This window comes from Nilaparvata lugens, chromosome 2, assembly GCF_014356525.2.
Source record: "Nilaparvata lugens isolate BPH chromosome 2, ASM1435652v1, whole genome shotgun sequence".
In the NCBI taxonomy this organism is placed as follows: Eukaryota; Metazoa; Arthropoda; class Insecta; order Hemiptera; family Delphacidae; genus Nilaparvata; species Nilaparvata lugens.
Window position 1 is genome coordinate 6,623,578 of NC_052505.1, and position 25,653 is coordinate 6,649,230.

A 25,653-nucleotide genomic window follows, 5' to 3' on the forward strand; every position below is an offset into this window, starting at 1 on the left:
TTTACTACCAATCTTGTGGCCCCAGCTCAAATTAAGTAAATTTATTACCTAGAATGTTAAATACAAAAATGAGAGTTACAGTACAATAAGATATAAAGGAAACCCCTACAAGACTACAGGTCAGTGTGAAGGAGGGAACTGTAGATATTCTGTTGCTGACTATTTGAGCCCTATTTTACTGGAGATTTATAATAGTTTAATAACTGCTACTAGATTCTCAATTCATCAAATAAATGAGTGGTTGACCTATTACAAAAACACTAGTCTTATTCAATGGCCCATATTAATAAAACCAGAGCAAATGCTCATGAGCAAGAGCACGGAGCATAAGGTTTTGTTCATGAGCAAAAGGTAGAAGCAAAAGCATTTGCTCATTTTTTATGAATAAGCTGTACCTTATAATACTCTTTCCTTATGCTCCTGAACTCTGGAGAAAATGATCACGTATTTTAAAGATTTTTAATCAGCTGATTCGGTTTTGTAGCCTTAACTTTGTTTTTAAAGCTCACGGAAGCGCTAAATATGCAAGTACGGGGCACCGCTTGTGTTTGCTCTGTTTTCTATTTTTATGAATAGAGTTTTAGGTTAGTTGAGTTTAGAATTTTGAAATAATAGCGTGAAATAATGTCATCTCTATAATAATATTCAGCATAATCTTATAATATCAATAGCCTTCTTATAATCGTCTACACTCTCATCTTCTTAAATGCCTATTTCCTATTTTGTGATGGCTATCTTTATATCAGGTAGCACATATTTTGTATTTATTCTTTTGTAGGAATAATGGTGATATATATCATGGTTGAATCTAAAAAGAGTTTTAAAGTTCTCAACTATTGGTTGTGATCGTATCTGGTATAGTTTCCTCTTCCTCATACGGAATAGTTGAGCCATTTTACTATGAGCAAAAGGTGATAAGCTGCTCTAGACTAGACTCACCTTTTTTGAAGTATTTGCTTCAAAAGTTGAGCAAATGCTCTAGTTTATTCATACAATTTTGAGTATAAGCTTTTACTTTTGAGCAAATGCTCAAACTATTTTTTTGACGAGCATGAGCAAATGGTTTTGCTCACGTTTATTCATAGAAAATTAAGAAAATGCTCCATATTTTAAAAGTATAAGCAAATGCTCAACTTTATTCATATGGGCCATTGTGTTGATAATCCATCTCAATTAAATAATAATATAATTTTGAAAAATTGGAAGCTAGAGAAGAAAAATTCTTGATCCTTGAAGGCAAAAATATTATTCCAATCATGATTTAATATTTGTGACTTTATTCTGGCTACTAGTAATTTACGAATCCTCTTAATAAATTCCGATCAGAAAGGAATCCGATTATCAAAAGTGAATGATAATCGACCTGCTTTTTGTTTACAGGGAATGAATACAGAAGCATTTAGTACAGCTGAAGGGATTTACAATACCGTCTACAACCAAATCGGCCTCGGATTCCAAACACCAGAAGCTCTGTATGAAAATTGCAATTATCGTTCTATTGGCTATATGCGTCCATTATCCATATGGTCTATTTATAATGCTTGGGTCAAGACAAATGAGGTTTAAATGCGAACATTCCAGATTTTGAATATTATATTTATATTTTTTACTTACATGGTATTTGAGGAAACTTGCTACTGCTCATGGACAGCACACGTGTCTTAGTCAGTCATCTTTCTTCTATGAACTTTTTTGTGTATTAAAATGTGAGAATTAAGATTCTGAAAACCCACCAATACTACCTAGATAATATGTTAATTTTAATAAAATTAATTATAATAATAAAGGCGGGTGCATATTCTTCAACATCCTCTTATAGAGTCTTGTGTCCGCCACATTATTATCACCTGTTAAATTAAGACATTTTTGAAAGCTGAAAATTGAAAATAGTTATTTGTGCAACTAGTGCGCAAAGTGACAGTTTGCTGCACCGAAAGAACCGTTTACGCCCGAGCCGAAGGCAAGGGCGCAATGGTTTCTTGAGTGCAGCAAACGAACTTTGCGCACGTATTTCACATTAAATTTTTCCTACAGTTACCATTGAATATGAAAAGTGGGTAATTATGGGTGAAATTCCCTGAAATCCATCAAATGTTTTTCTGTGTAATTTTATTATTAATAAAAGCCTTAATTTATTTAAAATTGAATAATAATAATTGAATTATAATGATTAGTAATTCAATTGAAAATTTATGTGACTGCTTCAAGGGGGTCTATCCTATGTAATCATTGAAATGACTATAATGAAGGCACATAATGGCAAGGCAACGCTGTTCTCCACTGCCATTATAACGTGGGCCTCACTATGAGTATTACCAACTTAATTTTGATTTTGCTGCACTGGTGCTCCATATAACCTACTAACTATTTTGCGTTGTCATGCTGCAAATCTGGAGTATGCAAAGTACTCACTTTGCGCACTAGTGCGGAAAAGTGATTCTTTGCGGCCTGCAATCAGTGCACAAATGGTCACTTTTCAAGGTATCTGTAGGAAAAAATAATTATAATATCGAGTGACCTGGCTGGCTCAGGTCTGGTGTCAGAGTTCTCAGGTTGCACCTGATCAATTTCAGGGCCTCTCACATTACCCAACTACTGTTTCTAGGCAGCCGGGACCGACGTCTTAACGTGTCCAACGGGAATGGCCCAAGATAAATATCTTGCCCGGCCCGGGATTCAAACCCGTAATTAGTGTGGACTTATGTGTTTTTTGAGTTTTCAATTTTTTAATGACGAATTCTATCCTGCACAAGCTGGTCATGGATTGATGGAGAATTGAATTGGAAACTCAGGCCTGAATGATGAAGCCAGCATCTAATCCACTCGACTACGGTCACCCCTTTTATCTTGATGATAATGTAAAAGATGTAACTGACTCCGTGGTATCACATGTCGTAGTGACTACAGTTAAAAATACGTTATTTTATCTATTAATAGCTCCTGGCATTTCTTGTGTATGAAATTAGACTTCTACATGCCGAATCTCGAAAAGCGATAAAGTAGATATCGCTCAGATTGATCATGAACTTCGAAGAAGTTCGTTAAATTGTGTTTTTGTTAAATTGTTAATTGTGCGTTAAATTAGAGCACAAATATAAGCCTTGTTGTCTTATACAGATACAAGATATTGTCACACAAACACGATTGTCTGTGATTGAAGTAAGCAGAAAATAACCCACTTGAAAAAATCGTCTCCACATTTGAATCGCTTCCTGCAGAAAGGGCTTCAGTCAAGAAAACTTAGTTTTGAGAAAAACAAAAAAAAACTGTCTCACTTGAAAACACACAGGAATAAAAAAAAATCAATTGTTTTATTCTGTAGGAAAGAAATCACACAATTAAATGTACTTACTTTACTTTATCCGGCTCTACAGTCCTGGGTGGACTTTGGCCTCCTCAACATAGCGCCTCCATTCGTCTCTATCCTGAGCACTCCGTCGCCAGTTTGCCACGCCCAGCACCCGGAGGTCTCCAATCACGTCGTTCAGCCATCTTGTCCGTGGTCGACCTCTCTTTCTCGTCCCAAGCATTCTGTCTTCCAGGAGTCTTGATGGTACCCTCTCGTCACTCATTCTGGCTAAATGTCCAAGCCTTTCAATCCTTCTGGCCTTTATGAAACGCACCATATTTCCTGCTCCAATGGCCTGGTCTATCTCAACATTGAATCTGGCTCTCCACATCCTCCGTCACATATTGGTCCCCAGATTCTTCTGTACATTTTTCTTTTAAATGACCTCAATGCTTTTTCATCTTTGTTCAAGATAGTCCATGTTTCGGCCCCATAGGTTACAACTGGTCTCACTAGCGTCATGAACATTTTCACCTTTGTTTTTCTGGATATGAGCCTGCTTTTAAATATTTTTTAATATTTTTTTGATTAGCAAAGTATGCTCTGTTGCCCATCATTATCCGATTGTGTATTTCTTGATTGGTCTTATTGTCTGCTGTCAGGGTTACCCCAAGGTATTTGAACTCTCTGACGCCTTCTATAACACAGTCATCGGCTATTTCCAGATTACATACTTGCCTTCTTGCTTGATTTGCAGACACTCTCATATATTTAGTTTTATTTATGTTCACTTCAAGACCCACCTCTCTTGCCTCTTCCCTCATTTTGCTAAAAATTTCTTTGAGGCTATTTTGATTTCTTGAGACTAGGACAACATCATCTGCATAAGCTAATACTTGGTTTGTTCTGTTGATTATAGTTCCGCTTGTGCCGAGTTTCTGGAGCACCATCTCTAGAACCAAATTGAATAGTGTTGCAGAGAGCGCATCGCCTTGTCTAACACCAGTAGTAACACTGAACATTCGGCTAGTTTTGTTACCTATCTTAACTTGAGCGGTTGTGCTGGACATTGTTAGCTTTATGAGACTTATCAATTTTCTCGGTATTCCATTTGCAAGTAATACTCTCATCATTCTCTCTCTCCTGATGCTATCGAATGCCTGGCGGAAATCAACAAAAAGCAAATGTAGATCTGTATCATACTCAAAACATTTTTCCATCATCTGCTTCATGGTAAAAATTTGATCGATTGTACTCCTTCCTTGTCTGAAACCACATTGATGCTCTCCCATTATTTCTTCCACATACACACCTAGACGCTTCAAAAGCCATGCAGAGAAAATCTTATATGAAGTACTTAGCAGTGTTATTCCCCTGAAGTTGTTGCATACCATTTTATCCCCTTTTTTGAAAATAGGACATACTAGCCGTCAGGCTCGCTTCGCTCGCCATATCCGTCTAGCCAGGGGGCTCCGCCCCCTGGACCCCCGACTGGATCGTCTAAGAATGAGATCAGCAGGCTCGCTTCGCTCGCCTGCATTTTTCATTTGAGCATTTTTATCATAATGTTAGGACAATCCAGTCGGGGGTTCAGACTAAACGTCTGGCTAAACGGATATGGCGAGCGAAGCGAGCCTGACGGCTAGTAATATAATATTCCCAGGATTGAAGTAGCAGTGCCCGATCAATTATTTTTCCGCGATAAATGCATTTAAATCTTCAACTTGGTGCCAACCTAACAAAGTCAATTCAACTTAATGCCAACCTGACAAAATTATTAATTTAGTTGCCAGTTAACAACTGTTTCGAAGAGGTACTCTATCTAGATTATAGTTCTATAGTAACATAATTATGATATGGACATTTCAATTATAATTAAGAGATTGGGAGAAGAAGAATATACATGCTAAAAGACGAACTTTAAACCCTTGAAAACAACCCTCAGAGTTGAAATATTGCCAAAAGATTTCTTAGTGCGCCTCTAAAGGGCCAACTGAACATACCTACCAAATTTGAACGTTTTTGGTCCGGTAGATTTTTAGTTATGCGAGTGAGTGAGTGAGTCAGTCAGTCAGTCAGTCAGTCAGTGAGTGAGTGCCATTTCGCTTTTATATATATAGATAGATTGTTCCAATTTTCCATTCATCATGCATTGTCTCTTGTTCCCAAATCCATAAAATCAAGGTATGCATGGCTCTTCTCATCCTTTTTCCTCCATACTTTAGTAACTCAGCTGGTATTGAGTCCCCTCCTGGAGCTTTATTATTTTTGAGCTTTTTCATAACTTCTTCTACTTCAGCATATGTTGGGGGCTGAATTAGGGGCTCAGCACTATCATATACTATTGGGTCTTCTTCATCTTCAACTTGATTCAATAAACTGCTAAAGTGGTCAGCCCATCTATCCATTATCTCGCTATCTTCACCAAGCACTCTTCCATTCAAGTCCTTACATGCAATCAAGCTTGGTTGGAAACCTTTTCTCATCCTTTTCACTGCTTGGTAAAATTTCCTACTTTCGTTTCGCTCGTTCATTATCTCCATGTTTTCAATGAGCTTTTTCATATATTCTCTCTTCTTTCTTCTACAAAGCTTGTTGGCTGTCTTCCGACTCTCCATATACTTAGCACGATTTCTCCTTGTTTCCCTTTGCATCATCGACCGTCTATCTTCATTTTTCTGGTTTACAGCTGCCTTGCACTCATCATCATACCATTCTATGTTTCTTCCCCTACTTCTCTCACCAAGGCTGTCTGTGGCGACCTCATTTACTGTTCTTTTTAAATTATCCCATAGCTCCTCTATATTCCTGTCATTACCCTCGAAATCATTCAGGCCTTCAGGGATAAGTCTTTCAAGTTCTCTTTCATATATATTTGTCCTCTCTCCATTTCTCAATTTTTCTATGTCCAACATGCACCTTCTTAGCCCTCTTTCGTATCCTACTCTTGATAGTTTCTCCCTCAGCTTTACCGAGACAAGGAAGTGATCAGAGTCACAATTTGGACCTCTCTGGGATCTCACATTTATGATTGATGAGGCATGTCTTTTAGATATCAACACGTGATCAATTTGATTGACTGTTTCTGATGAGGGTGAGGTCCAGGTACCCATGTGAATATTTTTCCTTGGAAAACATGTACTGCTGATGATCATATTGTTTGCTATTGCAAATTCACTCAGTTTTAAACCGTTCTCATTTGTTACATCATGTATGGTGTTCTTGCCTGCCGCTGTGTTCAGAAAATCTTCTTTCCCAATCTGGGCATTCAAGTCTCCTATCACTATCAGCATGTCATGTTTGGGTACCATTCTGCATTCCCTCTCTAGAGCTTCATAGAAACTATCTTTTTCATTTTCATCCCCCTCCTCAGTTGGTGCATACACAGAAATTATTGATATATTTCTAAATTTGCCTTTGATTTTTATTCGGCACAGTCTGCTGCCTGCAGGGTAGAAACCTAGTATAGATGATTTGAGCTTTTTTCCAATCATGAAGCCCACTCCACCTTGCCCTGTTCTGTCTTCTGGTCCACTATACAACACTGAGAAATCTTTTTTCTCTATTTTTCCACTTCTGTGCCATCGTATTTCCTGGAGAGCAATCAACTCTATCTTGAACTTTGTCATTTCATTAGCTATCTCCATCATCCTTCCAGCTCTCATCATCGTTCTCACACTCCATGTGGCAATAGTCCAATCCATCATTCTTATTAGTTTTTTGTTTGCATTTCCTGATTTAATTCCATTATTCCTGTCCGTCCGAGGCTCATTTTGAGGCTTCACAATAACAATTTTTTTCCGGTGAGGGGTTATTAGCCCCTCACCCAACCCCCAACCTGGAGGACCAGGTCATTTTTTCGGGTTTCCCTCCCTAGCCTTTGGTAAATGGCAATTAAATGTTGTTGGAAGAATTTTTTTTTTTTCATTTTGGGATAAAAAAAGTTTTTTCTTAGTTGACTGAAGCCCTTTTTGCATTAAGCCCTAAAATGAAGCCCTTTATGCATGTAAAATTTTTTTTAATACTACTTCAACACTCTTTTTACACACTTAAGTGACTAAATATTGCAATTCGACTCTTTTTGGCCACTGAAAAGCAGTACTATAAACAGAAAGGGATTTTTGACAAAAAAAAAAAAATACAGTTAAGGTTGCTTACAGAGTTTTAATGTGAAAAACAGTGAAATGAAATTGTTAAAAAAAATATTTAATCTAAAATCCTCTCAATCATCTTGAACTTTTGGATCTAGTTGCTCCACTGTGGGCCAGTCCATGATTGTTTGATAAAACTCCATGTGTTCATGGGGAATGTACGGTAGAAGATCCCTGACATCATTGAGTTTGGCCCTCTTGATTGGAACTTTACCGTCTTGATAAGCTGCGGCTGGTGGCAAAGTTGGCTTCAGTTTTGCATCCTTTCACATTTTAAAAGAGTGACTAACCATACTGTCAATTGTTTTCATGGCATATATTGTACCACATTTATCTTCATTGTAACTCAATTGTTTATAGCTGCTTATTTCAAAATGGATTTTATTGGCTTTTGGCACGGATTTTTTTAGTGTTTCCTGGGAGATGCAACTTTTTTTATAGTAGGTTGGCCACAAAGCTTTAAAATTCAAAATATCCTCACTTTCAACTTCCTTCACAATAAACTTTTGGTTGTCACCAGGCTTGGTGCTGCTATTTTCTATTAGATCTCGAATTTCACCAACGGTATAAATTCTGTCAAACTTTTTTACATGGCGTTTAATGGTGGCAAAATCCCTATCACAAGGGAGAAAAGAATGCCCCCTTTCAGGAAAGTACATGGTGACTTTTTTAAAGCGACCTTTGGTTCTTGCTGTTTTTTTCACGTTTCTCTTCTACTCTGACTCTTGCCTTTTCCTCTTCCTTCCAACAACAACGTTAGATTCATCATTGTCTTCCTCGCTACTACTAAAAAATATGCTAAAAAATAATGCATAATGGCTAAAAAATAACAATTATCTATGAAAAATATGAAAAGTTTGATTTTAAAAAAACTTTGTTTTTGGACCAGACCACAATACTCACAAAGATTACAATTTACAAAGAGTATAACCTCAAAACAAAACGTGAATAAATATAATGGAAGTAGAACAGAATAGCAGCTGACTATTATTCAATCAGCTGCTCAGCAGAAATTTTATTACTGTGCAAAAAGGGCTTCAGTCAGTGACTGAAGTGACAATTGAATGTTAGAAGTTGGCTGCTGATTTGACAACATTAGAGCAGTCAGATTCCATCCTTAACTCAATTTGGTATTTTTGATGACTGAAGCCCTTTTTGCATGAATCAATACATTTGTGAAAATATTTTTATAGATAGGTAAGTCAAATCATAGAGAAAAGATAACGTAAAGCTGTGATGTGCATAATGTGTTTCTCAAGCTCTAATAAAATGTATAAGGAGGAAAAATAAACATTTTATTAACTTGGTGTAAACGAAGCTTAAGTTGTATCAGATGTCTGGTCAAATTCTATGTTTTAAGGAACTCATTAATACTTATTCATTTCAAAAAGTGAAGTGTCGTTCATTTGAAAAATTCACGTTTTCCGTGTAGTGGGAAAAAAATATTTTATAGCGATAGTGGGTGATTTTTGGAAACTACCTACTTTATGTTTGCAAAACTTCAATGTTTTGCTTGCTATTATTATATCATCTTAATATTTCAATCAGATAAATATTGAAGAATTTATGAAATTTACATGATTGTTATTAAATGAAAAATGATTCAAAATACAAACTGTAGAATAAAAACATTCAAGTATAGCAAATATTTAGTTGTGATACGCAAAACGATTGTAATTTCCAACTTGACGTATATTGCCATGATTTTGAAATTGCCGCGTCACTCACATTGACACTGATACCAACTTAATGTCACATAATATTTATGATAGCTCACAACACCACAATCTGCTGCATCATTTGGACTTTTTGGTTGATCGATAAAATCTAGAAAAACTGAAGCTTGAAAAATCATATTTATTCTTTAGAATTTATCATGTAAGATTGATCTTCGATATAATGGAGAATATATCTTGAGTAGAAATTGTGCAGTTGTCTGCCTGTTTTAGTAAAAGTACGACGCAATTTGGGAACAGCAGAGAACAGATGAGCAACAAGATCAGTGACGTTGTGACGTATTTCAGCTTTTTGCAATCAACATCAGCATTGTTTATTATTATTATTTGTGAATATGGCCGAAGTTGAAGCTTCTTCGTCAAATACTGATCAACCAGAAGTTGAAAATGTTGAAAAATCTGAAGAGTTAGAAGGACCCTCACCAAAGAAGAGGAAAATAAGTAATCAGGTAGTGCTCTTTCAAAGCACTGATAATAAACCAGATAAGCTGGAGCAAAGACTTGGAGGAATCCTTTGTTGTGCTGTTTGTTTGGACCTTCCCAAGGCAGCTATTTATCAGGTTGGTGATCAGCTGTTCTATCTTTCGTCTGAGACTATTTTCTTGACATTTCTGCTGTTCTTTTTTTATTATAAATCAATGGAATTTTAGATTTTACGTTCCAAATTATGCGTAAACAGCAGAATCAATAATTTGTCGATTGAGTTTAGTCTTATCCTTTGTTTGTTATGCCTATAGCAATGGAGATTTCGTCAGTTGAGATTTTGCCAGTTTTGACATGATATTTTGAAACCATCTTTTGGTTGTCCTAAATTCAGGATTTATTTCTAGCAAGCAGCTTTTAGTTTCATATTAAAAAAACATAGGCTACTCTTGATTTGTTATTATTGTATTATTTAGATTTACAAAAGTTTAAATATAGTAGATAGTTAAGCTAACTTATATTGAGCAAATATAACATTTTCTATGAATTAACTTATTCATAATTATGTAGATATGCTAAACGTATATTTATATCATGTGTATATTCCTTGCATCTTTTTTCTACCTGACAATAATTAAAAGAGGTTTTTATACGGCCAATTTTGATCGAATAATTATGAATAAGTCTTGTCTTGGGCAAAATAGGTAGCAAAATAAGTTAAATTGGTTTTGATTTGAAACTTCAATTCATATTAAATTAAAACAGTAGGTACAACTCTTGATTTATAATTTAATAAATGGGTTGCAAGATTCCTTTTGACACCCATATCTACGATATGATATATATTGAATATTTACTGATTTTAAATTGATCAATTTATTTTGAAAAAAAATCAATTGAATCCACCTGACAGTGTCGTCAAATTCCATCTTTCCAATATTCTACTCAATTATATAGTCGTTGACAATTTTATTTTTACACAGTTGAAGATTTTTGTTTACACTCTTGTTTTAGTTTTACTCCTACTCTCCTACGCATATTAAGTACGGCACAAATGAGAAACTTTGTTTTTGGTTTTGAATTTTTCGGCCCAAAATCTGAAAACTTTCACTAAATCTTATTATGCCGCATCTACATATTGGTCCAATGAAGGCCAATGTCGACCAGCGCTAGTGTGTGGATGGGTGGTTTGCCTACGCTGGCCTTCATTTTGCTCTGCACTGTTCACATTGCAGGCTGGAAAAACATGTAGATGTGGCATTACTGTGACTTGTCATCAAATTCTAGTAAATTGAGTTGAATAATTGCTCTTATTAAGAGCGGAGTTAGGATTCTAGGTCCTCTCTGCTTCTCAACCCTGACGTAGTGAGATTCGCTTTGAACTGTCGGTATAATTTTTGGTTGAACTGGACTCATATACGTAATGCCGACAGTTTGAGGTGAATGTCAACATGTGCGAATTATTGAAATTAACTGAAAACGTATATATTCAGGGCTACTTAATTTCTTATTTGTAAAATAACAACATAGTACCCTTTTTGAGATTTTTGAAATAACAAATTGAAAACATACATTAAAAACGACCACTTTCTATGCATAATTGAAACTATGTTGGGGTTTTGGTTTGAATTAGGCTATTCAATTATTGTTGTTTGGCCAGTGCACGAATGGCCATCTGATGTGCGCGGGCTGCTTCACGCACGTGCTGGCAGATGCACGCTTGCGCGACGAACAGGCCACTTGTCCCAACTGCCGCATCGAGATCAGCAAGAGCAGTGCATCGCGCAACTTGGCCGTCGAGAAGGCTGTTAGGGAGCTGCCTTCTGAATGCCAGTTCTGCAGCAAAGAATTTCCTCGAAACACCCTCGAGAGGCACGAGGATACGGTTTGTGATGAAAGGTACGCAATCGCGTTTCAAGTAGTTGGCCCAATTCTACTAGTTACTTAATACCATAGAGAAAAAATACACCATAAAAATATATCCCATGTTATAGGGTCTTTATGTTTTTCAAATTTCACAGTAAACTCAAGCCGATAGTCTTATTAGTTGTTTTCGTGAAGCTAAGTGCCGCTGGTAGTCTCTCATACTGTGCCGTTCTTACACTCTCACCAGGCTGGAATAGTAATTGACAGTAATTAGTATTAGTAAATAGTAATTGACCGGTTTGAGTTAACAAAAATCGGCTTGAGCTTGAAATTTGGAACATAATCGACTTATACCATGAGATATGTTCCTATGATGTCTTGTCTTTATGTTATTACGTTCTTATCAAAGTGATTTTGTTTTCGAGAGCTCCACCCTCATTTTTTATGTTATTTAACATTTCTTGAACTGTGATGCTTTTGTTCAGCTGAGACTTGAACAATGAGGTCGGTACTCGAAACATAATCTGAAATTAAGGTCAGGTACTTGAATAATTACGATAGCGTATGTCTGGCTGTTTTGTGAATAAACGTCACTAAGACTTGCCCTTTTTACCACACACATGCCTTGTAAAACTGATAAGCTTTGAATTATATGAGAATGTTGATTTAAAATATACTGTCATAAAACAAACCTTCTGTTCTCTGCATATAGTGTAAAAACATTTTGGTGCTGACTTACCGTGAAACTGTATTTAAGTGACTTATCCATCTGCTTACTTATATATTTTTTTTATCTCTCCTCCAGAGCCCAAGCTCACTTTTCTGGAATCTGGGAGGGCCCATTATTTTGTATTAATGAATAAAATATTATTTTTTTGAGAATTCTTCTGTTGTATATTGTATGAAAGTATGGCAATTAATTGTGATTCGATTTTTATTCGACAAGTATTGGCAATTCAATAACGTCAGAAGTGTTTCAGTTACTACATACTGTATTAGGTTAGCTGTTGGACGAATTCCAATAAACTGCTACAGATGTGATTTGACAACTACCCAATGAGATCACTCAAACTGAGTGAGTTCCAATACAGACGCTAATAATAATTTAACATTAGAATGCCAAATTCAATGTGCTCAATATATTGAAATTATTTTCTTCTTTTTAGTTGAGCTTGGGTGATGTGTAGGCCTATGAGTGATACTTTGAATTTCTGTTTAAATCAAACTCAACTTTATACAAAATGTTGTGGCTTATAGGCAAGTAGATAGCTCAATAAACAATCAAGTCATGATTCAGGAAACCAGTTTCAAAACCATTCTTACACTTAAGACCATTTGCACAGTAGAAGATTGGATCACCTGGTGGTTCAACTTCAAAATGAATCACATTATTACAAACGAATCTTGATATTCATTTGATCGAGTTTAAACTGGCATTTGATTCCGTTTAAATTGGCACTGTGCTAATGGCCCTAAGTATGATACCTACTACAACGTTTTAATCTTACTACCATTTGTACTATTACTTTTGGCTCTTCAGTCAATCAGAATTTCTCAATCCTGAGTTTCTCAATTTTTACTCATCCAAAAGTTCTATTTGAAAAATACTTGCTTTAATTTATGTATACAATTTTTACTTGTAAAGGTGCATTTTCGTTTATGCGTAAATTTCCGCAGTCGACGACGGCAAGCATTGTTGACATTTATATTGTCCAAATTTCAAGTGTGCTGAAACTGCTGATCAAATAACTTTTCATTATTGCTCTCTATTATTAAAGAATTTAACATTTCTAATAATATTAACATATTGCCATTTAAAAATTTAAAGAAGTATAAGCTCAACCTGCCCCATTAAAACATAATTAAACATAATATTCTAGGTTATGTAGACAAATTGAAATCTACCTAATCTGAGATTCTTTCCCTGTCGTGGTCGACGACGGCATTTACGCACCAACGAAAACCCACCTTGAAGAAAACGTTCTGTTGAGTTTGTTGGATGACTGACGCATTTGGTTTGTGTGCGCAGAATCACAAGCTGCAGCTTCTCACGCATCGGGTGTCCTTGGCGCGGACCCTACCATGAGGCGCCAGAGCATGAGAAGGAGTGCGTCCATCCTCACAGGTCGGGTGCAGAAGTCATGGAGGCGTTGCGTGTCATTGACGAAATCAGCCAGGAAGAGAAGAGACTTTATGACTCCATTTTCGATCTTCTCTCCTACGAGAAAATTATATTCAGTGGTAATTGATTTGGTCAAATAAATTTATGATATGATATTTCTATTTTGTGAAGACTGTAAGCGGTTACGCTGAAGAGGTTTTATACAACGATTTGTTCCTGACAAAAGAGCTAGTTCCTTATGTTCTTTACAGTGATCTCTGTTTTCATCTAACTATAATACTATCAAATGTATTATGTACGCGTAATTATGATAGTATCACGGTATCAGTAAGGCGATACAAAATATTTTGAGATATTTTTGAGTTTTTAGAAAGAAGTGGATAATCGCCGGCCGGGTTGGTCTAGTGGTAAGGAGCGTTATAAACTCCGGTCTGATAGTACCGCCTGGTTTTTGGGTTCGAATCCCACCGATGGCATGGTCGTTTGATCATTTCATTAATCCACCAACGCACATCAATTATTACCTTCGCACAAGCAAACAGGTCATGTGGGCATCATCCGCAATAAAAAAAATCAGTGAGCAGTTTTCTGTAAAATACTTCACTTTAAAATTTAAATTCAAACATGAATTTAAATGAAACATAAATATTGAATGTTGCACAAATTAGAGTGCGCTCACACTATGAAAACGTCCATTGGATGGAGGATCTTGAAATCTCAGTAATACTTTGATCTTTCCAGGATGAATATCTAATTCTTGATACTGTTAATTGTGTCCCTGCTCAGTGCTAGAATGTTGGTATATTGTCTTGGCCACTGTACATAATCCAGTTCGCATTGTTGACACAGTCGAGTGATCACAGTAAGGCTCAACTCACACTTACGCGACTCAGGTCGAAGAGACTCGACTCTAGTCGAGAGCATGTGTTTCTAAATGGTGACACTCAGACCAGTCGATTCTAGTCTCCGTGACGTCACCATTTGAAAACACATGCTCTCGACTAGAGTCGCGTCTCTTCTCGACCTGAGTTGCGTAAGTGTGAGTTGAGCCTAAGTGTGTGAAAACACGTCAGCGAGAAACTAACGTCCACCAATTTCGAGTGTATGTCAAGCAGAGTTGATAGAATAAATGTTTCTGTTGCTAGTTCATTTGAATACACAATTATCAGATTTCATAATACCTAATAAATGCGAACTAAACTTTTTTCTTGTGGATTTCAAAATCCAATTATCAGGTATTATAATACCTAATAAATGCTTTTCTTGCGGTCTAGTGTGTATCTGGAGTGTATAACTCTGAAACAACTAAAATAAGGTTTGATGGAATATGTTTTGAATAGCAATGTTGATTTGTGTGAGTGGTTGTATGTTTCAGATTTGCAAATGAAGCCATACCGGACTGATGAGTTCGTGCATAAGCTGTTCTACGAAACGTCGCGCTTCGCCGCCTTCAATAACCAGTGGGTTGTCAAGGCACGCATCAACAACAACCAGAAAGATCCAACTTTAAGTTTGGAGAGAGAAATGAAATATCAGGTAAAGTGGAATGGGATGAACCATTGATTATTTCCACTTTGGATCATAATGGGTAAGTCTTAAGCCTTTTTTATTTGATAGCGGTGCCTTAACAAAGTTGTGTGGTTTTACGCCCTCCTCCCTACAGCTAGGTGCTTCGGCGAGGACTGCAGGTCACGTGGCGTCTCCTGGCACGCAACAAGTTTGGCAACACCGCACCGTCAAGAACTAGAGAGATGGCAACCTCGCATCCTGCTGATCATCATCCCCTCGTTTCAAACGATTCACTCTGAAATTGAGACTCCAATGGCAATAGAAATGGTTAGGCACGCCAACGCAGTAGGCTTGCGGTGGTTGTTGATTTGGACCAACTTTTTTGTAATTGAGAAGGATGGAGAGAATGGAGAAGAGAGAGAGAATCAAGAGTAGAGAAGGTTGATTGCCGCCAAATCGCACCAAAGAAGAGGAATGAGAGAAGGCATCGATTGGTCCATATCTAGGTCTGTATATAATAGCCAAACAGGTATGAATTCACTATTAGCATTTAAGGTATCTAGTCTGTTCAATACTTGTTTGCATTCCTTAATAATTTTAACGAAAACTTTTATTTTCTTAAATAAAAATATGTTAGCTCTCAAGATAAAACTAAAAATAATATGGATAATTTTTTTGGTAAATACATGTATGTGGTTTTGATAACTTATATGAATAAACTTTGAAATTCATACTTAATCGAATTTTAATAGGAAATAGGTAGAAATTACACAACTATATGAACTATACAAAAATTTCCAATTCGATTCACTATATCATCTAGTTTTAAATCTAAAATGACATGTTGATCAGAGTTGATCTCATTAATAGGGTAAAATAGGTAATCCTGGTTCTTTCACATCATTATGATTGAAATAATCTTGCTATTGGTGAATAACATTAAACTAGTGAGGGTAGATATTAGGTACCAGAATAAAATATGTTACCGATGTAACAGAACCTGTCAAGTTCTCTTGTTACATTGTGTCAATGAATGCATATCAAGAATAGAGATGAATTTTTTTTGCAAAACGTGGTAATAACGTTATAACTATATTTCTAGGTAAAGTGTTTTGAAAATTAATTAGTTTGTATAGGAAATTGTATCGCACAAACTTGTATTGAACAGTCTTCATACACAACTATAATGTTCTTATTATTTTATGTTATCGTTTTAGAAAAAGCACATTTTCAACCGTTTGATAATTCATGCAGACAAAAGTAATTCTTCTAAACACGGAACAGTATTTTTCCAACTGAAATGTATTGCGGTAATTGTATCATTAATCTCAATGCACAAAGTATTCATGTCTCCAGTCTTGAGTAGACTTTTAGTACTAAACATTTCATGTTTCTGATTTTACTTTATTAAGATAGAGATCGGAATAAGGAATTTCGGGTGGTTCAGATTGCATTTACGATTTTCTATTAAAGTCAATCAATTTATTAGACGTTGATTATTTATTTGGTTTGTGACTGTACAACTGATAGTAATTATTCTCTATCCTCTGTCGTTATGTGATGTATGATGCCAGTAAGTCACGTTCCACTTATCAAATTTCACCGTTGACAAAGAATATTATTTCTTGGATAGTTAACTATTTGTTGTTTGGAACACTCAACATTTTTTTAGTTGAAATTTTTGTGAAACTTTCTAGTAAATTTGAGTAATCCATCTAGATACGGGATATAACCTGGTTGAAACTGTTGAGCCCTCAATGTGTATAATTGCATGCTAATCGTTTTATTAACAAATATTATGTAGTGGTAATTAATTGGAAGGTTCAGCTTGACAAAATTCTGTCCATGTTTTGAGAATCTGTGTGACTGACATGGATTATCATGTGGTTGAAAATTTGGCTGGAAGGATATTGTTTTGCTGATTGCCACTTTTAGCTATGATTATAATAGCCTAATTTATAATTCTTGATTTTTTTCATTTTCAAACTACCAATCTCAATAATCGAATTGCAAAATTTTCAAGGCGAATAATTGAAAAACTTCCATTCTGCACTCTTAGGGCTGTCTTTAAGATCGATTCTCTAGAATGTTTTTAGCCTATCACGCTTTGATGATTGCTAGGCAACCAAACTTTACTTGCTAAGAATGTTCTTAAGAATCGTTTATAGCACGGTCCATAATTTTTAATGATAACGTTGCGTTACACAATTATAAACAGAAATATTGAATATTACACAAGCTCCGTAAAGCTAATATAAAAAAAAATTATTAAATTTGTTCAATCTACAGACATTGCCTTGTTTGTTGAACTGAACATAATGAAACGTGTTGAAATTTTCATTTTTATCAAGTAGCCTACCTGGATTCTTCCTAACATGTTTAAGCTCAAAAAATATAAGTTATTCAAGTATCTTCTTTTAATAAAGCATATTAAAATTGTTGTTAACAAATTAAGAAGCCCTTTTTCAACAATCATTTATCCCTTTTATAATAACTACTGTCAACATTATATAGCTCAGGGTGGCAATCAGATACAATAATATCGTGCTACATACATCTCGGTAAAAGTTAACTTGTGGACCAATTAACTCTTCAATAGTTTAAATTAATGAAACCTTGAGTTTTTGATAAAAATGCTTTAGTTATGTATCATGCTACGATTCCATAAAAAAAGGAATTATATTTAGCAAAGTGGAGTCTTCAAAACGTACACATGGTTTCTTCTTATCTAGTATTTTTGTTCGCAATTCTCATGAAAGCTATTGCTTGATAGAATTTATCTGTAGTTTCTCATTGAATAAGTTTTGATTGCTGAACTGCATCCTTTATATTACCCGATCCAAACTCTACTACCCTGAATAACATTTATTCAAGACAAAAAAGTCTATTAGACATGAAGTCTTGTTCATTTCAATTGTTTTGAATTTTGTACTTTCTATTGTGTTTTGAAAATTTCTATAACTACTCATGTGTAGTAACTTAGAGATACATGGAAAAATATTGGTTGATATTGGCTGTTTCTGGTAACATAAGTCTCAGTACTACTCGTACGATTGATTAAAAGTTTTGTTAATTAAATTTATCTGTTGAATAAACATGTGAAATTATTAATACTTTTGTAAATTTTCCGTTTTCGCAGGATATCCTGAATCTCTTCATGATGATGAAGTAGGTACGGTAACAAATGAAATGAAGGCCATGAATTGATGCTTTTTTGGTGGGTCCCTGTATAAGAGTCCGAAGTGACTCGGTTACTGTATGATCTCTCAATTGAGTATAATTTCAATGCCTTAAAACCATGTAATTGCATACTGTTTGCGATTACATGCAACAAATTAAACAATGAAGACGGTTCTTGAAAAATTTTCTAATAAATTGTTTTTTCTCACTGACAGTTGATCTTGAAAACCAAGACGACAGTGCCACTGAATGTTCATTTCCTGATTCTGCGCGGACCATTTGGAGACATGAAGTTGGATGCCAAGATTTACAAATTTGAGTTTACCGACCAGGAGAATGAGAGCCAGTATGTCGGCCTGCCATTGGCCGATACGGCCGAGTGCAACCGGCTTCTCGCGGCCAAAGCTATCAACTTCAGGTCAGTTTCCATAGACGACAGTATGAAACGGGAAAGCGACTAGGTGGCACCCCGACTACTTGACACCCCGTCAACCTGTCCCCTTTTAAAACCGGGTTTTAGGGGACAAGTTGACGTGAGCCATCCCCGTGTACTTGTCTCCTTTCTAAGGAGGTGACAACTAGTCGGGGGGACACTCTGACGCGAGGGTGCAAGGTGTCAAGTTGTCGTTTACGGTCATGACTAGTTGGCACCTTCGGTCCAGTAGGTGACAAGTAGTCGGGGTGACAACTTGACGGCAATGATATATTTTTACGAGGGTACAGGTAGTCATTTACGGTTACGACAACCTATCACCTCGATACTATGAAACTAATTGAACACCTGTAAAATTGGAGCTGATTATTCAGTACCGTAAAATTTGTGTTGAACCTTATACAAAGTTGGAAGAATAATTTCAATGCCATTGTTGGCCAATTAATGTGTGTTCAAATAAATTTAAACTTTAGAAAAATGAATATTGATTGCATTTTGTTAAATTTTATCTATATCCAATACAGTAGAAAGATAGATTGCTATTTATAGTACTCAGAGTATATACACTTCTGTAGCATTGAGAGCTTGAATATAAATTATTTTTCAAAATGTCAAATGACTATTAAAGAAATAGAAATTATTTTTCAAAATGTCAAATGACTATTGAAGAAATAGAAATAGTTCATAGATAGTTGAAAACTGTGATAAACACTTCAAATGATATAAGTTAATGAAGTAATCAAAGAAAGTATAAACAAAGTATGAGTAATCAAATAAATCGAAGATGCACACTCAATAATATACCTTTTCTAATTATAGGTGCATTTGAAAGGCAACTCAATAAAAGCATATCATCATAACTAAAAGCAGGTTCACTTCAAAAGCAAATTTTGAATCTTTCATTATGTTTATATCATTCATTATTTCTGAATTATTCATTATGTTGAATTAATCAGAAACTAGGGTTTGAGGTGCAAATTATTTGTGAATTTTTGTTTGTATATTTGTCAGTTTTCATTATTTGACAACTACTGTGTTGTTTGTGAAATACAGAGATGTATCGTTCGTAGCCTTTTAATTTGTATTCGGCAGGTTTAAGCTAGAGTATCATGTTGATATTGCGCGATGTTTCTCTTGGGATTTTGAACTAATGAAGACTTTCTCATATGTGGTAACTTATAAGTGTTGTATATTGTTGTCCAAACTTTGCTAAGTCATCAAATAGAAGAGTAATTCTATTCTTTGAATACATCTTCATCCATTAAAGCTGATTTCCACATATCAGTATTAGTGAAAGTTACTGGCACAGTAAGAATATTATTCCCATAAGCTGTAATGGGACTTTTCATGCACGCTCAACCGTGCTGGGTGGGAATAGTCCAATAAGAACTCATGGAAATCATATTTTCATGTGCCCGTCACTTTCACTGATGTGTGGGAATCCAGCTTAATAATATTAGTTTTTAATCATGCTGTGTGATCTAATAAATCAGATATTATTAACTTCTCTCTCATCATTCAAAACTTATTTTATCTATTTATCGAGTTCTAATTTCATCATTTAACTCAAATATTTTGTGTTGCAGGCTCATTATGTTTTTGGTGACAAAATAAAATCTGATGTGGAATTGGAAGAAGAGCTACTTCATTCGATATAAAGAACGCTAAATTTTATTTAAAATACAATATAAATTAATTTAAGTCTTATTGCAGCAGTTTTATGCACCTGCTCGAATTCCAAAAATTGTTGTTTGACTCAGAAGGACACTTGACAAATATCTTTTGGACTCGGTGCCTGATGCTTTAAAACTTTGAGTAACAACATTAGATCTTAGTCTTCATGTAGTATCGATATGTGACATATTAAATTATAAAATGTGTATTTACAAGAAAAAAATAATATTACTTCACAATTATAATTTTATTATTTAGCGTTCTTTCATAGATTTAGATCGTTATATTCAGCATGAAAGGATCATTATACGTTATGATATTAATTATGTTTATATAATATTATAAAAGAATTTATTTTGTTTTTTTTTATTGTAGAAATTTATCATAGTATTTTATTTAACTTATTAGATTTTTGAAGAGATAATATTTTTAATTTTATTCGAATAGTCAGTATTTTTGTATTCTCATTAATTGTTTATTGTAATGTAATTCTTTAAATACTTAATAATGTTTAATTCTTCTTTTGAAGAGAATCGAAAACATTATATTCGACATCACAAACAGTAGCATGAAGAGACAACACAGTCCATTTCTGAATCACGAATAGCTTGAAAATACAAATAATATTTTTTGATATCACTGAATGTAGTAGCTTTCCAAGACAGGTACTGTACATGCATTTTAACAAGATTATTTTTGAAATAGCACTTAATTTAGAATTAGTCCCTTATATATACTTACTGTTCTTATACTTACTGTCTTTTAAATTTTCTTGCAATAAACTTTAATAAGAATATCAGAGTAAGAGTATTAAGTTTAATTCTATACTCCTCCACCTTTCTCCTCTCTCTTTCCATCTATTCTAAGTCTGCTCTTTGGACGGGAACGTGCTAGTGATGTGTGAGTCACTCATTGATACAATCTGGTGTGGCGCACTCACACAACTTTCCTTGTCGTTATGAAAATTGATCACCTGACGCTAGTGTTCACGCGCATCTCAAGTCTACTATTCATAGATCTGAGCCAGCTGGTGACAGGACAATAACGCTGGAGACACACGAGGTCTGCTATCTCTTCATAGTGAATGATTTAATAGAATCAACAGTTGCCAACAGTTTGCAATTGAATAATCACATTTTCTCGAATTTCAAGCTTATTTTAGGTGAAAATGTTACTGAACATTAATTGTAGAGATTTTCATGCTCAATCTTTTTCACTTGAAACTTTTTCTTTAAATTGTATCTGAAGTCTGATAATTGGGAATCTGAAATCAACTTTGCATAGATTGGGCGGAACTCCTGAAATTTTTACAGATATGGGACTTGTAGAGCTTATCAATGACTATTTTAGGTATAAATTCGATCAAAATCGTTGGAGCCGTTTTCGAGAAAATCGCGAAAAACCCTGTTTCTGACAACATTTTAGCCGCCATCTTGAATTGCATTTCATTGAAGTTGTTGATCCTTATATTGTAAGGACCTTAAGTTCCAAATTTCAAGTCATTCCGTTAATTGGGAGATGAGTTATCGTGTACACAGACGCACACACATACATACCAATACAAAAACCACTTTTTTGGACTCAGGGGACCTTAAAACGTATAGAAATTTAGAAATAGGGGTACCTTAATTTTTTCGGAGAGCAGTACTTTCCTTACCTATGGCACGGAATAAGCATAAGTGTTTCTTTCCTCTGTGCCTATGGTAATAGGGCAAGGAAAGCAACAATCTACTCAATGGACTCAAATCAAATTTTATTCTAAAAAAATATTTCTTTAATATGTGAATATTCCCTATTTTAGTGATAATAATGTGACAATTTTCTTCTATGTTTGGTTTTGAAGCATCTAAATTTAAAAATCTACTGTGTGAAAATAATTGAGAATTTAAAATTTTGTGAAGTGAACCAACTACAAGGCAACCTATTTCGGACTATGTGTAACCTTATCTAAATTTGGGAGAAGAATAGCACAAGGTTACCCTATTTTTTTCTCTCTATAATTTTTTTGATGTACTTGTTGTATGAATCAATAAAGAATTTGCCAAAATTCCAATACAAATAGAATGCAACAATGCACAAATATATTACTAGCAAGAACCCGTGCTTCGCAAGGGTCCACTTTAAAACTTGACAAAATGAAAACTTGACGTAATGAAATTTTGAAGAATTGAGAATAGGCCTATAACCATCCATGGTTAATTAAGAATCTATAAGCAAAATTTCAAGTTAATTAGTCCAGTAGTTCAGACGTGATGATGCGTCAAACATAATTTTCCTATCCCGTACGTGCATAAGCCAGCTCTTTACTTTATATAATTATTATAGGTATAGTTAACGACTGCAAGAGATAGGACTGTGGAACAGAATAGTGGTGAAACTATGATAGCGCCAGAAGTGTCTCAAACACAATAGTAGGTACTACATGAACTTTTTGAAAGTGATTTGAAAAAATGTTAAAACAACAGAACAGAATCCTTATCATTCTACCTTCATTTAGAGAGGCTTTTGTTTGAGCCGAATGGAAATCTATTTATAAAAAAATGAATGTCTGTTTGTGTGTTTGTTTATGTTTGTTTGTTCCCTGTAGACTTGAAAACTACTTGACATAACGGCATGAAACTTTGGGAATATGTTGTGTGAATATTGGGGATGGTTTCTGAACAGAAATTTTAATAGGGGGGCTAATAATAATTATTTATTAATCCATTTTACAGACATGTATGTTTTCGAAATTTTCGGCCGAGCGGCTACTGAAGAACGAAAAGATGACCATGATTCAAGATCATATTGTGATAATATGATTTAGCATCTAAAGTTACCAGCTGTAATAAACATATCACCTGTGATAAATTATTGTGTACTGGTATTAAAACGGTAGTTTAGAGTTGAAGTGTAGTTGATTGGTACCAGCTGTTGATAATGGTTCCTTAGAAGACCTACCGTATACAAATAATTATCACTCCCCTATCATTGAGAAACTGGAAAATGTTGAAAAAATTATTCACCTAATGAAAGAGAGTATATATATATTGTATAGTGTATATATGTATAGTATTCATATTGCATTCATTAATTACTGAAGAATGAAAGAATAATTAACAATTTTTTGAATTTAGCTTAGCTTATATTCATCCTAAAATGGAAAGAATATGGAATTCTGTGTGATTCATCGTACATCGCATATTTCCTGGACCATAATCGACAATCTACAGCTATGAAAAACATTGGATATTTTTCTTTGAAACACTGATATAACCTTTTTTTTAATTGATAACTTTACTGACAGATATTACTACCAATTGATTGAGAAGAATAATATGTTTACGGAATAATGAATGCTGCATGACTAAGCACATAGGAACTCCGTATTGAGATGTAAATGAACATGTTGATTGTCAGATAAATTTAATGATTCACCAAATAAAGTCAAGTGTAACATGAGATACATTGGCGGTACGAAGTTCGCTGGGTAAGCTAGTTGTAAATTGAGCTTTATTATTAATAGACAACGCTGAAAAAGACAGGCTCAATCACCAGGAATACTATAAATCTGTAGATCGTTTACCACGTAAAACACGTGGTAAGCTCGTGCTCTCAATCAACGCAAAATCAATTCGATCAGCTAATTGATGAAATTGTTTCAAGCTTTCCAATGATTACAACATATGTTAGAATATCATGGTGTCAATTATCTCAGATCCGTATGGAGTTCACCTTACCATAAGCTTATACTTAATAGGATCCTTTTTCATCCTTTGAAATCCTTAGAGGCAAAATATCTCAAAATCCGTTCTTAGTGCGCATCTAGCATGTTTGAAGAATATTTGTGCAAAGTTTTAAGTCTGTAGGCCAATTAGTTTGAGCTGTAGTGTGATTTTACATCAAAATTTTCGAAAAGTGCCATCTCCTGAACCCCCCTGTGCTCCTGATCGAAATTTTTCTGCATAGATCTGATTTTTTTCGTACCTGAACGAAAAGTTACTCATGACTTTGCTGTGCAATGAACGGTTAAAAAGTGAAAATTTTGGGGGGCCTAGCTCCCTCAGGGGGGGGGCAGATTTCTGAAAATCCTTTTGAAGTGGATTTTTTGAGGCTACAATAAACAATTGTGCGAAATTTCAAGTTTTTAGGCTTAGTAGTTTGGGCTGTGGTGTGATTTCAGTTTGTCGGGGCTTAGCCTTTTAGATATAGGTAGAAGAAGAAGAAGAAGAAGAAGAAGAAGAAGAAGAAAAAAAAATAAGAAGAAGAGAAAGAAGGAGAAGAGGAGTAAGAAGAAGAAGAAAAAAGAAGAAGAAGAAGGAGAAGAAGAAGAAAAAAGAAGAAGATAGATTATTATGTTGCTTTGGCCTGTGATCTGTATAAATGTCCTTTAACAACTAAAGGTGAGTCCACACATACCGAACCGAACCTCGAACCGCGCAGCAAACCTTGCATTCCTCCGAACATCTTGCCTTTCAACGAACATGAGCATATGTTTCATAATGTTAAAAATCAGCTGTTAATCATTTCGCCGTACCGTACTCCGAACCATTCGCCGTGCCGCTTGCCTCTGTTCTAACTGCTCGCCTCACCTTACTCCGAACGATGAACTTTTCAGCCAATCAGAGCCCTCGATTACAATTCGCCGTGCAGCTCGCTCCACAATATTTTGGCTATCCATCACAAGTGGAAAACATGCGAACATGAATACAGAAGTATGGACAATTTTTTATTTGATTGAATTCCTGTTTTGAACAATTCATTGTTACGAATGATAAATTGATAGGAGCTTATAAATATTTTCTAATTCAAATGAAATAACTTCTGAAAAAAAAAATGATTGGATAAATACCAATATTGAATTATTGTTGACCAAGAACTCAGTAGCCTACATCGACAATTCATTCAACTAATTCTGTATTGATAAAACTATAATCATTTTCTCTATTGATGATCAATTTCATTAACTAATCATCAACTAACTGAAAAAAGTAGGCTACTTCAATTTCCATGAATTTATTAATTTAATTATATAAATCTAAAGTGTAGGTCATATCTAAAGAGTTCGATTCTTGTTGGCTAGATAGATGTTATTCAATGCAGAAATCATTGTTATTTTACTAAAAGAAAGGATAAAATGAATAGTTCTCTTTCAGGGGGAGTTTTGATAACCCACAAAACTCATTTTTCATTTGAAGAAATAATATCAAAAAGGTGCATAGGACCTTACTTTTTTGTTCAGCTTGCCAAAATACCCCTCACTTCAATATTAAAATTTTCGACTGACTGTA

The 25,653-nt window shown here is 34.9% G+C and overlaps 2 protein-coding genes across 4 annotated transcripts in view; both read left to right on the forward strand.

Annotated features, from left to right (window-relative positions):
• The window catches only part of LOC111057812 (non-lysosomal glucosylceramidase), a 49,477-nt gene extending 47,691 nt beyond the window's left edge, over positions 1-1,786 (forward strand). For both annotated transcript variants that reach the window (XM_039420415.1, XM_039420416.1), the window contains one exon: positions 1,381-1,786. In XM_039420415.1, the coding sequence (XP_039276349.1) occupies positions 1,381-1,566 (186 nt within the window). In that variant the 3' untranslated portion in view covers positions 1,567-1,786. The remainder of the gene's footprint in view (positions 1-1,380) is intronic.
• A 7,622-nt stretch (positions 1,787-9,408) lies between these two features.
• Positions 9,409-21,188, forward strand: LOC111057798 (cysteine and histidine-rich protein 1 homolog). Of its 2 annotated transcripts, XR_005570404.1 has the most exons (7): positions 9,411-9,736; positions 11,260-11,498; positions 13,495-13,706; positions 14,963-15,123; positions 15,251-15,602; positions 18,492-18,694; positions 20,296-21,188. XR_005570404.1 is itself a non-coding variant. In XM_022345269.2 (6 exons), exons 1-6 carry the CDS (start codon positions 9,512-9,514, stop codon positions 20,321-20,323), a joined length of 1,068 nt encoding a protein of 355 aa, XP_022200961.2. In that variant the 5' UTR covers positions 9,409-9,511; the 3' UTR covers positions 20,324-21,188. The 2 variants fall into 2 exon arrangements, 1 of the variants encoding a protein (XP_022200961.2); XM_022345269.2 differs by lacking the exon at positions 15,251-15,602 and having other exon boundaries at positions 9,409-9,736.
• Positions 21,189-25,653: the final 4,465 nt, after the last annotated feature.